Here is a 15622-nt window from a genome sequence, read left to right as displayed (position 1 = left end):
GTGAATCTGTCAACCACGGTGAGGATAACAGTCTGTTTTTTAGAGATAGGTAAATCGACAATGAAGTCCATAGCTAAACAGGACCATGGCTTCTCTGGAACCTCTAAGGGATGCAGAAATCCACATGGGAGCGTATGAGGTTGCTTAGTCTTAGTACAGACCTCACACGTACCGATGAAATCCTTAACATCCTTACGTAAAGCAGGCCACCAGAAATCTTTGGAGATTAAAGCATACGTCTTGCGAATGCCAGGATGCCCAGCTACCTTGCTGTTGTGGAAACACCGTAACACTTCCAGTTGGAGAGCAGGAGGAACGAAGTGTCTATCCCCAGGAGTCTGTTTAGGAGCTAGATGTTGTAACTTCATGATCTCAGCAAGCAACGGAGAATGAATCCTGAGATTCGTGTTAGCGATGATATTACATTTAGGAACTATCGAGGAAAGAACTGGCTCAGCTATAGTGGACGGTTCATATTGGCGAGATAAAGCATCGGCTTTAGAGTTCTTAGAACCAGGTCTATAAGTAAGCACATAATTGAAGTGAGTCAGGAATAAGGACCAACGAGCTTGCCTGGCGGATAGGCGCTTAGCCTCCCCAATATAGGACAAGTTCTTGTGGTCCGTTAGAATCGTAACAGGATGTAAGGTCCCTTCTAATAAATGTCTCCACTCCTTTAGAGCCATAATGACCGCTAACAGTTCCCTGTCACCGATGTCATATCTGCTTTCAGGACCAGATAGTTTCTTAGAGAAACAACCACAAGGGTGTAACGGTTTGTCCACCCCTAACCTTTGTGACAGAACAGCACCTACTCCCGTCTCAGAGGCATCGACCTCGAGTAGGAACGGCAGAGTCGTATCAGGATGGACTAAAATTGGGGCAGAAGCAAAAAGTTCCTTGAGAGTCTTGAAAGCAACAAGGGCCTCAGTAGACCAGGTCTTAGTATCAGCCCCTTGTTTGGTCATATTGGTAATAGGCGCAATAATAGAAGAGTATCCCTTAATAAAGCGCCTATAATAATTAGAGAAACCAATAAACCTCTGAATCGCCTTGAGTCCCTTAGGCAATGGCCAATCTAAAATAGATTGGAGTTTGTCAGGATCCATCTTAAAGCCTTCCCCAGAAATCACGTAACCAAGAAAGTCTATCTGAGACTGGTCAAAACTGCATTTCTCCAATTTACAGTATAAGCCATGTTGCAGAAGTTTGTGCAATACCTTTCTGACTTGTCTGTGGTGGGTCTCAATCTCCCTAGAGTGTATAAGTATGTCATCCAGGTATACAATAACACAATCATGTTGAAACTCCCTAAGAACTTCATTAATCAAATCCTGAAATACTGCCGGAGCATTACAAAGACCAAATGGCATAACCGTGTATTCATAGTGACCATAACGGGTATTGAACGCTGTCATCCACTCGTGTCCATGCTGGATTCTCACCAAGTTATACGCCCCTCTGAGATCTAACTTGGTGAAAATTTTAGAGCTCTTTAAACGATCAAACAGCTCGGTAATCAAAGGAATCGGATAGGCATTTCTGATGGTTATCTTATTCAAACCTCGGTAATCAATACAAGGTCTTAGAGTACCATCCTTCTTTTTAACGAAAAAAAAACCAGCCCCGGCGGGAGAAGAGGATCTCCTAATGAATCCTTTTTCTAGATTCTCACGAATATATTCCTCTAGAACTGAGTTCTCTTGCGTGGATAGAGGATATACATTGCCCCTCAGAGGCATAGTACCAGGTAGAAGCTTAATTTTACAATCAAATGACCTGTGTGGAGGTAAGGTATCAGCATTCTTCTTGTCGAATACTGCTTTTAAGTCCTGGTAGAGAGACGGTATCTGTCTCTCTGTAGACTGAGTGGAAGTACCTGGTGTTTTTATTACAGCCAATGGAGAAACCCTGCGTAAACACTTCTCCTGGCAGCCCTGACCCCATGAGAGTATCTCCCCTAACTCCCAATCGATAATAGGGTTATGTCTTTTTAACCAAGGGTACCCCAGGACTATGGGGACAGAAGGGGACGAAATGAGCATAAGTGATAACTTTTCCTCGTGTAAGATACCAACAGTTAAGTTAACGGGTATGGTCTCACAGGAGATAACAGGCTCAAGTAAAGGTCTACCATCTATGGCCTCAACGGCCAAGGGTGTATCCCTTAACTGGGATGGGATAGTGTGTTTAGTAGCAAAGGCTTGGTCGATAAAATTCTCAGCAGCTCCGGAATCTATCAAAGCCATAGTCTTTAGTACTCCCTTCTCCCAAGTTAAAGAAACTGGTAGCAGAAGCCTGTTCTCTTTATAATTATGAGTAGAGGACAAAATAGAAACACCCAAGGCCTGTCCTCTAGAGAAACTTAGGTGCGAGCGTTTCCCGAGCGATTAGGACAATTCAGGCGTAAGTGACCTCTGACTCCACAATACATGCATAATCCCTCTCTTCTCCTGTACTGTCTCTCTTCTTCTGAGAGGCGAGTATTGCCTATCTGCATAGGTTCAGGAAACAGTGAGGTAGTGGAATCAGGACTTTGAAATACGGGAGCTAATTTAAAGGAAGGTCTAAGGTTCCTCTCTCGAGTGTTTTGTCTCTCTCTTAAACGCTCATCAATACGAGAAATGAACGAAATTAAATCCTCCAAATTTTCAGGGAGTTCTCTAGTAGCAACCTCATCAAGGATTACGTCTGATAGCCCGTTTAAAAATACATCTATATAAGCCTGCTCATTCCACTTAACTTCTGACGCCAGAGACCTGAACTCTAGTGCATAATCCACAAGTGTTCGGTTCTCCTGTCTCAGGCGCAACAGTAATCTGGCTGCATTGACCTTTCTACCAGGGGGGTCAAAAGTTCTTCTAAAGGCAGCTACAAAGGCATTATAATTATATACTAACGGGTTATCGTTCTCCCATAGTGGGTTGGCCCCTCTCAGAGCTTTCTCAATGAGTAAGGTGATAATAAATCCAACCTTTGCCCTATCTGTAGGATAGGAACGAGGTTGCAATTCAAAGTGGATACTAATCTGGTTTAAAAAACCACGACACTTATCAGGTGAACCACCATAACGTACTGGTGGGGTAATGCGGGAGGAGGCACCTACAGTGGCTACCTCTAGGCCAGAACTTACAGGGGAGATAGAAGTAGTACGTGTCTCCTCTGGTAGATTATTGGCACGAGATAATAACGCCTGTAGCGCTAGGGCCATTTGATCCATTCTGTGTTCCATGGCTTCGAACCTAGGATCAGAGGGGCCAAGCTGACTGTTTGTACTTGCAGGATCCATTGGCCCTGTCGTAATGTCAGGATCGGGACAGGGATCCAACACGCAGAGTACAAACAGGTACAGGATACGTATACCGGACCTTAGAATGGCCGGACTAACGTACGGAGAATATAGAGAATGGTCAGAGACAAGCCGAGGTCGAGGGAACGAGAGGACAGGTAAGCAAGGAACAAGCCGGGTCAAGGATAACAGAGGTAAACAGAGTAAGTCAAACAAGCCGGGTCGGAACCAAAGGGATAACTGAAAATACCAGAGCACTGTGTGACTAGGCAGCCTAGAACCACGACAGGGCAATGAGCAAATGAGAGAAGCACTGTTAAATACCCTGGCTCAGAAGGGTAGACACGCCTCCGACGAGTCCTGATTAGTCTCCAAACAATTGAGTGACAGGTCGTTCCGGGTTGGCGTCATGACGTCGACTTCCGGGCGTCATGCTACAAAAGGAAGTGACTCCCTCGCGGCCGGCGTTTATGTGACCGGGTGGGCCGCGAGGAACAGGGGAAACAGACCGTCCGGATGGATAGACGTCTAAGTCTCTACCTCTCCCAGAGGTAGAGACTTCAGGTACCCTGACAACATTGCATGTACCATGCCCCATTAAACCAGTTCACTCCCAGCATTAAGTCTCGGCTAATGTCTGTGGGCGAAAGCTATAACAGCTATAATCACTCAGCAGCTATATCACCAAATCCGGCGCAGCAGAGTTCCAGAGAGGGGGAAAAGGACATCCTTGGCGGCGAGACTCGTGTCCCTATTGGAGTGGCCGCCAGATATGTATCGATAGGCACGATCTTAAATTTATGACTTGAAAAAGGCCAGTGTAGGCTGAAACATTGTCACCCTGTTTGCTGTAGAAATAAATATATAACTATGGCAGTCAGCTACTGCTCTTATCAATACCTCATCCACTGAGCAGAAATGGAGGGATAATGGTATGTTCCACCTTGTATTTTTACTTTATTACGAAGTCCCCACTTTATACAGGGGTTAGTGTAGCTGTACAAAGAACTTGTCCACTACCTATCAAGTGAATTATTACTCCACGCATGATGGTGGAAAAATAACCCTCCAGACAATTTAAATGTCTCCCACATGATGCCAGGTGTGGGTGCAGGGGGTGGGGAGGTAGCTATAAACTTAATGGTGTATTGACATGAATTGACTAGGAAATTACTAAATTTAGGCAAAAATAACTAAAATGGGGGTAAATTTGTAATTCCCTGGTGAGTCCCTAACATTTCACAGGTTTGAGAATAAACTTGTTACAGTGGCAAAAAATTTTTGAATGCTGGAAAGAGATTCTCAGGGCTATTTAATAGAGTGAGAATTCAGAGTGAATTTAAAATTTAAGGCCAAAGTAGCTGAACTGAAGGCATTCCTGCTTAAGGAATTTTCTAGTTCATCTATTTTTAAAATGAAAAGTGACATTAGAAAGAGCCACACGTTATATGGATATAACATGGACACAACATTAGAATTTCAGTGCTATCTAGTAGTTTATAACGCTGTCGTCAAGCATTTGTGACCAGCCCTCTTTTACTTTAAATAAAAAAGGTGTGTTTAAAATGGCTTTGCCACTTGAAAAGTGTCTTAAATCTAGTCTAAAAATGTTTGGTCATAGAACTACTTTTCAGCAGACTGCGAAGCACAATTATATGGATAATGACTGAATGCTAGTGAATTGCAAACCTAATAACAAAAATAGCCAAGTTGTGACTATACATTTCTTTTTCTTTTTTAAATGTGGTTTGCAATTCACAGTTTGGTGAGTAAACCCAACAACAAACAAAACTGTAGTGAATTCAGGAACAGTTCTGCCAATTGGGAACTGTGTTTCAACTCAATAATGATCCCAGTTTGGCAATGTTTGACCTAAGCACTGTAAATTCCGTTTCTAGTTAATCATTGCTCCTTTTTTATTATTATTATTATTATTATTATGATTATCATTATTATTATTGACACTTATATAGTGCCAACAAATTCTGTATAAACGAATACTAATATGAAGAACGTTTTAAGGGTTTTAACTATGTAAAAACATATTGTGAGATTTATATTTTTCTGATGATTGTTTCCCACTTACATGCTTATAATGCTTTTTTCTTTACTTTCCAGCTTATACTGCACTTATGCAATACATGGGCTGGAGAATTTGCCTGTTCGTCATCGGAGCTCTGCAACTTGTCATCATGGTTTGTGGATTCTTGCTACAGCCAATCATTATTATATCAGAAGAAGACCCAAAACAACATTCAGAAGTTGATAATAAGGACACACGCATTACTATAGACATCACAGATTCTGTAGACAATACAATGGCAAAGACTGACATGCCCAAAGAGGAGAAGATGCTTGAGCCAGTAGAGTCTGAAAAGGATGAGCTTGTACTTGATTTTTCTGTATTGAAAAATACTAGCTTTATATTTTACACACTATTTGGATTATTTGCTGTCTTTGGCACTTCTGTACCTCCCCTATTCATTATTCCTTACAGTGTAAGTCTGGGCATACCTGAAGAACTTTCAACACGCATTCTTATCTTCATGGCCTTTGCTGAACTCCTCGGAAGAATTAGTGGAGGCCTTATCATGCACAAGGAGCCAATTAATAAGATTTACATTGAACTGACATTTGTCATCCTGCTGTGCCTAGCTCTTGTTGCCATCCCTTTTGCTCATACTTTTCTGGGACTGATGGCATGTAGCTTCTTTTACAGCTACATTATGGGAGCTGTTGCAGCAACTTACATTCCGCTGATAGGGGAAAAGGACATTGTTGGCATTGAGAAGATGGAATCAGCAGTTGGAGTCTTTGTCTTTATTCAAAGTTTCACATCACTGACGGGACCCCCATTAACAGGTAACTAATACAATTTGTTATAATTTTTTTTTTTTATCTCCCCACTAGCCCATGAAGTCACACAACAAGACAAGCACTTGGTTAGCACCAGCTGTGCATGGGCCAGCACTGGGCATCCTTTGATCTTCATTGTTGGCCTCTGCCAATGCCCACTCCAAAATTTAAAATAATGATAACCTGCAATACTCTGAGTGTCTCCACAGGGCTCGTTTCCTTGTGCCATCATAACAGAATCATATATTGTCTACAATGATTAGAGTCACCCTATTTTGAGTATTTGAATGAGCTATGCAACACTGCGAACCCTGCAATATGACAGATGTGACTGTTTTGGTCAGTCCAGCATCCTCTGGAAAACTGTTTATAAACTCCACAAGTATCAGGCGCTGTGTGAATGTGTAATAATTACATCTGACTCAGTACCTGCTCACTAGTTCATAATCCTAGTCCTAGTTTTATACAAAAAAGCAGGAATGTTTGCACTGATGGAGCAAACACTGGGGCTAAGAATTCTGTGAAATATATGTTTAACCCCTTAACGCCGTTACGGCGTTCTATGCCGTCGCGGCTTTAAAGGGCTTTAAAGCCGTTGCGGCGGCATAGAACGCCGTAACGGCTTAAGCCCCTAGAAGATCGCAGCTACTTACCTCCGCCGCGATCCTCTTCTGGGGGGCTGCCTGACAGCCCAGGCAGCCCCCCCATGGCAAATGAGGCCCCCGGGGGCCATGTGATCGCTCTCAAAGAGCGATCACATGGCCCCCATAGCTGGTAGGAATATTAGACAGTCCCCCTGCTGGTAGGAAGAGTAAAAAAAATGTATTAAACATGTGTAAAATTAAATTAAAAGTATTTATATATATATATATATATATATATATATAATATGTATATATATTATATATATAATATATATACATATTATATATATGTAACGTCATACAAAGTGTATTTTAATATTAATATTAGTATATATATTAATATTAAAATACACTTAGAATGACGTTACATATATATAATATGTATATATATTATATATATAATAGATATATACACATATATTATATATAAATACGTCTAATTACAATAATAAATAAATAAAATAATAAAATAAATAAATAAAATATTGAAACAAAATTTAAAATAAATTATATATGCATATGTAATTTCATTCTAACTGTATTTTGCTATTAATATATATATATTGGTAACATAATACACTTAGAATGACATTCTATATATATATATCTATATATAAAATGCAAATAACCGCAGATATATATATAGAGATAAATACATATAATTACATAAAAGATTACATTAGTATGCACGTAGATTTTAAATACCTATAACCTATACTGTTTTACTCGGGAGACTTCGCTGAACTGAAATATTAGTGTTTAAAACTGGTAAATTTTATTAAAACAATGATATTTTAAGTAAAAGTGAAGTTTTTTGCATTTTTTTCAAACAAACGGCACTTTTATGGACTATATTATTGTTGTAATATGTTTTACTGTTTTAAAACACTAATATTTGTGTTTAGTGAAGTCTCCCGAGAATAACAGTACCCCTCATGTACAGGTTTTATGGTGTTTTGGAAAGTTAGAGAGTCACATATAAGGCTTACATTTCCTTTTTTTGACATTGAAATTTGCCATATTAGTTATGTTGCCTTTGAGATCGTATGGTAGCCCAGGAATAAGAATTACCCCCATGATGGCATACCATTTGCAAAAGTAGACAACCCAAGGTATTGCAAATGGGGTATGCCCAGTCATTTTTAGTAGCCACTTAGTCACAAACACTGGCCAAATATTAGTTTTTTGCTTTTTTCACACAAAAACAAATATGAACGCTAACTTTGGCCAGTGTTTGTGACTAAGTGGCTACTAAAAAAAGACTAAACATACCCCACGTTCAATACCTTGGGTTGTCTACTTTTTCAAATGGTATGTCATCATGGGGGTAATTCTTATTCCTGGGCTACCATACGGTCTCAAAAGTCAACATAATCAATCTGGCAAATTTTTATGCGAAAAAAATGAAATGCAAGCCTTATATTTGACTCTCTAACTTTCCAAAACACCATAAAACCTGTACATGGGGGGTACTGTTTTACTCAGGAGACTTTGCTGAATACAAATGTTAGTGTTTCAAAATGGTAACTTGTATTACAACAATAATATCGTCAGTAAAAGTGCTGATCATGTGTGAAAAAGGCACTCTGCACTTTTTGCCTGGGTTGTCAGGTATGTCAATCAAATTTTAACTAATTAAATCACATAATTATGTTAAAATATTACTTAAATATACACATAGAATTTTAATATATATACATATATATGTATTTAAAGTCTACGTGTACACTTATGTAGTTATTTATGTAATTATATATATTTATCTGTATATATATATTTGCGGTTATTTGTATTTTATATATAGATAGATAGATAGATATAGAATGTCATTCTAATTGTATTTTGTTACCAACACTATCCACCAGCAGGGGGACTGTCTGACACTCCAGACAGTACCCCTGCTGGCAGATCCACAACCAGCTATAGGGGGCCATGTGATAGCTCTTTGAGAGTGATCACATGGCCCCCGGGGGCTTCATTTGCCGCGGGAGGGCTGCCTGGGCTGTCAGGCAGCCCTCCAGAAGAGGATCGCGGCGGAGGTGAGTAAATCGGAGCTGCTGGGGGCTTAAGCCGTTCTCTGCCACCGCAACGGCTTTAAAGCCCATTTAATGCGGGACGGCATAGAACGCCGTAACGGCGTTAAGGGGTTAACATAAGTACAAGCTATGTCTGCAGAAGATTATATGGCTGAAAGTAATGTTTCTACTTTTTTGTTTTATTTTCTTTTATTCAGGTTTACTGGTGGACAAAACAAAATATTATGGGTCTGCATTCTACTTCAGTGCTGTCGGGATGGCACTTGGTGCTATATGCTTGGCCTTTGTAAAACCTTCTCAGAATGGTTTGTGCAAGAAAAAGGCACCAGCTACACAAGACTCAGCTGAATTCCAAGATGCACAAGACATGCCAATAAACAATGCAGTAGTAGATGAAAACCCGTCAGGAACTGAGGAAAACTCCAGTACTATAGAGATGGAACTACCTGCCATAGTAAGACCTTGCATTAATGGACAGTGCAAGAAAAAGTCACCCGATACACAAGACTCCACTGAATGTCAAAATGTCCAAGATGTGGTGATAGAAATCCCAGAAATGAATGGAAACCTGTCAGCGGATTGATCTGAAAATCATTGGACACCTTGCCACCCATGGGTTTTCACATTCTTTCTGTTCATCTGCATACATGTGGCACAAGTTTTCTAAAAATCTACAGTTCAGAGGGGATATGAGAGCTCTATTCAAACATATACAGGGCCAGTCTCTGTGCTACTATTGGTCTTTTTAATTATTATTATTATACTATTTATTAACCCCTTAAGACCGGAGGGCGTCCTGTTATAGGCGGCTCTAAACGCCGCCGGGCGTAATAGTACGCCCTCCGGTCTTTCCTTACTTACCCGGTGCCGGCGATCGTGGTTGGGGGACTCCCAGGGAGCCCCCCCGCGGCAGATCTTCCTCCTCCGGTCCCCCCCGGCCATGTGAGAGTGAGGTCCTTGCGAGGACCTCACAATCACATGGCAGGGATAGCTGGCTTCTGTATTGCCAGCAGGGGGACTGCCTGTAATGACAGGTGGTCCCCCTACTGGCTGAAAATAAAATAAAATAAATGTTAAAAGTGTAAAAAAATTATAATATATACTTAGATCATATATATATATATATTATATATATATATGATCTAAGTATATATATATACACATATACATACACACACGTACACTGTATAGGTGTATTTTACTATTAATATATATATAATTATATATATATTAACCCCTTAAGGACAGAGCTTCAGAAGCTTGTCTTTCACTTAATGACAACGGCATTTTTTGCATTTTTTGCTATTTGCGTTCAACTGCAATTTGCTTTTTACTTATTCATTGCGCCGACACATATTATATACCGTTTTTTAAAGGACAGAAAGGGCTTTAATTTGATGTAACACATATATATATAAATGCTTACTTATTATTAAAAAAATACAGAAATATGCAAAAAAAATAATTTTTGTGTGTTTTTTTTACAGTTTTTGCAATAATAATGTGTACATAATTAGTGCAGGTTAAGGAAAGTAATTAAAAATAAATTCATTTAGTTGTTCTGAATTACAGAATATATAATGTGTCTGGGATTTTAAGTTTTTTTTGGTAGTTACAGGTCACAAAGCACAAGGAGTGAAATACACTTTTTATGTGGAGCGATTTTAGAATTTGGTATGTTTGTCTTGTAAGCCTAATAGCCATAAAAGAAAACAAAATTGCCACACAAAAGTATATATTTATATAAAGTAGACACCACAGGCTATTTACCTAAGGTTGTTTTGACACTTTCTACGTAGCCATTTTACCGCCAACCTCTGCTAAATATTGGAGTAAAATTGTGTTTTTTGGGGGTTTTCGCACACAAACTTATAACAAAGAACTTCTCATGTGTATTTTGTAAAGTTGGTGTGTGCTATTCCTGTACAAAGTTTTATTATGTGTTCAGTTACTTCTGCTGAGTACAACGGTACCCCCATTGTATGTCTTTGGCACTATTTCGTGAAGCTACAGTGCCATATAGGAGACCTGTCCTTTTCAGTATTCACAGTAGAATTTTGAGAGACGGATTTAATGAGCCTATGCTTCCATTTGGGGTATTATAACAGTTTGACTGTTCAAAAAAACCCCACAAAGGCCTACCATTTGTAAAAGTAGACACCCCAGGGTATGTCAGAAGGTGCATATTGTGCCTTAACATGCCCCCATTTTTTTACCATTACATGCCAAAGTATGTGGTAAAAAATAATTTTGTGCATTTTTTACATACGGATTGCATTTTTGCTGGGCATTTTGTATATTTCATATGTGCCACTAAGTTCAAACCCCCCAAATTATGCTCAGCTAAGTCTTCTGAGTAAAAGGACACCCCCATTGTATGTCTATGGCACTATTTCGTGAAGCTACAGTGCCATATAGGAGACCTGTCCTTTTCAGTATTCACAGTAGAATTTTGAGAGACGGATTTAATGAGCCTATGCTTCCATTTGGGGTATTATAACAGTTTGACTGTTCAAAAAAACCCCACAAAGGCCTACCATTTGTAAAAGTAGACACCCCAGGGTATGTCATAAGGTGCATATTGTGCCTTAACATGCCCCCATTTTTTTACCATTACATGCCAAAGTATGTGGTAAAAAATAATTTTGTGCATTTTTTACATACGGATTGCATTTTTGCTGGGCATTTTGTATATTTCATATGTGCCACTAAGCTCAAACCCCCAAAATTATGCTCAGCTAAGTCTTCTGAGTAAAAGGACACCCCCATTGTATGTCTATGGCACTATTTCGTGAAGCTACAGTGCCATATAGGAGACCAAGCCATATCAGTTTTTACCGAACTTTGAATTTTGACGCCGGGCCTAAGTGCAATTTCCAAGCATCTTCGCAGGTTTTAAATTCAAACTACCCCACAAAGGCCTACCATTTCTTAAAGTAGACACCCCAGGGTATTTCAAAAGGCATATTTTGAACCTTAGCGTGGGATCATTTTTCCGCTAGCGTGTACCAGGTGTAGTGGTAATAAGCGTTTTTTTCTGCCTTTTTGACACACAAAGTGAGTTTGCACAGTATATTTTGCAAACCATATGTGTACTACCACTGTATAATACTTCATATGTTGCTCAGCTATGTCTGCTGAGTACAAAAACACCCCCGTATGTACCTTTGCCAGGTATATGTGGACATCGGAGGGGCACATTTGGGACACAGCCATTCCATTTTTTTTTCCAACTTTCAATTTTTACGCTGTGCCCATGTCCCATTTTAGAGTATTTTACCAGGCTATATAATCCAAATACCCCATAAAGCCATACCATTTTTTAAAGAAGACATCCCAGGGTATTTCAAAAGGCATATTTTGAACCTTAGCGTGGGATCATTTTTCCGCTAGCTTGTACCAGGTGTAGTGGTAATAAGCGTTTTTTCTGCCTTTTTGACACACAAAGTGAGTTTGCACAGTATATTTTGCAAACCTTATGTGTACTACCACTGTATAATACTTCATATGTTGCTCAGCTATGTTTGCTGAGTACAAAAATACCCCCGTATGTACCTTTGCCAGGTATATGTGGACATCGGAGGGGCACATTTGGGACACAGCCATTCCATTTTTTTTCAAACTTTACATTTTTACGCTGTGCCCATGTCCCATTTTAGAGTATTTTACCAGGCTATATAAACCAAATACACCATAAAGCCATACCATTTCTTAAAGAAGACATCCCAGGGTATTTTAAAAGGCATATTTTGAACCTTAGCGTGGGATCATTTTTCCGCTAGCTTGTACCAGGTGTAGTGGTAATGAGCGTTATTAAATGTATTTTTTTACTTTTTAAAACTTTTTTTACTTTTTAAAACTATTTTTTAAACTTTTGTTTTGCTTATTAATTTTTTTAAAGTTTCCTAAACTTTCGTAAAACTTTTTTTTACAGATTTAACATTTTTCTAAGCTTTTTTTTTACGTTAACCCCTAACTAGCAGTAAGCAGCACTAACAGTAAATTCCCCATTTTCCCATAACTCCCACCCACCCCAGCTAGCAAAATATTTAATTATACAATATTTAAATTAGTTAATTAACCCCTTAAGGACCAAACTTCTGGAATAAAAGGGAATCATGACATGTCACACATGTCATGTGTCCTTAAGGGGTTAAATAAATTTAACCCCTGAGGGTTAAAAAATAAATAAAAGTTAATCGTCAGGGGTTAAAAAAAAATTAGATCACAGTATAATACTGTGATCTGTATTTTGATCACTGTAGGCATTGATCGACTGGCAGGGAAGGGGTTAATTTTTATTTGGACTGGGTAAAGGGTTTATTTTTTTAAATTTTTTACTTAAATGTTATTAAAACTTTTTTTTTAACTTAATTTTTTAACTTTTTAAAGCGTATTTTTAAACTTTTTTTAACGTTAACCCCTAGTTAGCGTAATACTAAATCCCCCAATTCCCCACTAACTTCCACCCTCCCCAGCTAGCTAAATTTATAACTTTAAAATTTTTTAACTAATTAATAAAATAAATTTAACCCCTGAGGGTTAAAAATAATAATAATTAACCCTCAGGGGTTAAAAAAAAAAAATCAGATCATAGTAAAATGTAATCCCTGCCAATTGATCACTGTAGTCAGTGATCAATTGGCAGGGAAGGGGTTAATTTTATATTAAAATGGGTAAAGGGGGGGGTAAAGGGGGGTGGGATTTAAATTTAACTTTATTGTTTTGTCACCAGGGGGCAGGATCACTGAAGATCCGGCTCCCTGCACTTCACACAGAACCAGGAAGTGCAGGGAGGCGGAGGTGAGTATAGAGAGCACATGTGCCCGCTCTGGCATGCTGTCAGAGCGGGCACATGTACTCTGACAGCCCGATCCGGTGCTCCCGGTCTGCCTCTAATGCAGAGGCAGACCGGAGCACCATTAACCCCACGATCGCCGCGATTGCGGCGATCTGGGGTTAATTTTAACGGGTGACGGACGAGGTCCGTCACTCGTCGTTAAGGCAATCCCCAGAGTGACGGACCTCGTCCGTCACTCGTCGTTAAGGGGTTAATATCAAATTACACGTATACTGATTAAATATATATATAATTATTGTTATATATATATTTATATATAATATAAACAAATTCAATATGTAAATACGTAAAAAAATAAAATAATTTAACAAAAATAATTACAAAATATATAGATGTGTGTTATTTCGTTCTAACTGTATTGTGATATTAATATATATATTTATATCAAAAAACACGTAGAACTAAATAATATATATATCTATATACATAAATATATACTTAAATATCACTATATATATATACCTATATATAAATAAAAATATTTTAGAAAAATTATATATATATATACATATATATTCACATACGTATATATATACATATATTAATTCTACATATATATTTATGTAATATTTTTACATAATTGGGTATCTTAATTAATTACAATTAGCGGGACCTGCCTGACAACCCATGCCGAAAGTAAAGGGAATTTAATTTGCTAGCACAATATTTAACCCTATAACTTTCCAAGACACCATAAAACCTGTACATGGGGGGTACTGTTCTACTCGGGGGACTTTGCTGAACACAAATATTAGTGTTTCAAAACAGTAAAATGTATTACAACGATGATATCGCAGGTAAAAGTAAAGTTTTTTTGCATTTTTCACGCACAAACAGCACTTACACGGACGATATTATTGCTGCGATACTTTTTACTGTTTTGAAACACAAATATTTATACAGGTTTTATGATGTTTTCAAAAGTTACAGCATCAAATATAAGGCTTGTGCTTAATTTTTTTCACATTAAAATTTGCCAGATTGGGTACGTTGCCTTTGAGACCCTATGGTAGCCCAAGAATGAAAATTACCCCTATGATGGCATACCATTTGCAATAGTAGACAACCCAAGGTATTGCAAACGGGGTATGTCCAGTCTTTATAGTAGCCACTTAGTCACAAACCCTAGCCAAAATTGGTGTTTTTTGCATTTTTCACACACAAACAAATACTAACGCTAACTTTGGCCAGTGTTTGGCCAGTGTTTGTGTACTGTTTTACACGTGAGACTTTGCTGAATACAAATATGTGTATTTTATTGCAGTAAAAGCAAACAGTATTATGACGTTGACAGTTAAAATGTCATGTAGAACTAAAAAAATAACAAAATTTCTTATTTTCTCCCATTTTTTTCATATTAAATTATGTTTCATAGCTAAATATTTGATATTAAATGAAAGCCCTGAATAAAATGATATATAATAAGGGGGGGTGCATTTAATATGAAAGAGGTGAATTACGGTTGGACAGACATATAGCGCAAATGCCAGGTTTTGTTTACATTTTGTTTCGTTCACAACGTGTGCATTTGGCTCCGTCCTTAACCCCTTAAGGACAGAGCTTCGGAAGCTTGTCTTTCACTGTCTTTCACTTAATGACAACGGCATTTTTTGCTGTTTGCGTTCAACTGCAATTTGACTAATTTATTGCACCAACGCATATTATACACCGTTTTTTAAAGGACAGAAAGGGCTTTAATTTGATGTAACATATATATACATAAATGCTTATTTATTATTAAAAAATACAAAAAAATGAAAAATGTTGTGTGTTTTTTTTACAGTTTTTGCAATAATAATGTGTGCACAATTAGTGCAGGTTAAGGAAAGTAATTAAAAATAAATTCATTTAGTTGTTCTGATTTACAGAATATATAATGTGTCTGGGATTTTAAGTTTTTTTTGGTAGTTACAGGTCACAAAGCACAAGGAGTAAA

General features: G+C 38.2%; 1 protein-coding gene across 1 annotated transcript in view; it reads left to right on the top strand.

The window, feature by feature from the left end:
- LOC134608455 (monocarboxylate transporter 7-like) overlaps positions 1-9408 on the top strand; it is a 43930-nt gene extending 34522 nt beyond the window's left edge. The window contains exons 4-5 of the mRNA XM_063451313.1: positions 5408-6151; positions 9023-9408. Of these exons, the coding sequence (XP_063307383.1) occupies positions 5408-6151; positions 9023-9408 (1130 nt within the window). The remainder of the gene's footprint in view (positions 1-5407; positions 6152-9022) is intronic.
- Positions 9409-15622: the final 6214 nt, after the last annotated feature.

Source organism: Pelobates fuscus, chromosome 1 (genome assembly GCF_036172605.1).
Source record: "Pelobates fuscus isolate aPelFus1 chromosome 1, aPelFus1.pri, whole genome shotgun sequence".
NCBI lineage: Eukaryota > Metazoa > Chordata > Amphibia > Anura > Pelobatidae > Pelobates > Pelobates fuscus.
Note: the sequence above shows the minus strand (reverse complement) of the source record. Positions and strands in the feature narration are given on the sequence as shown.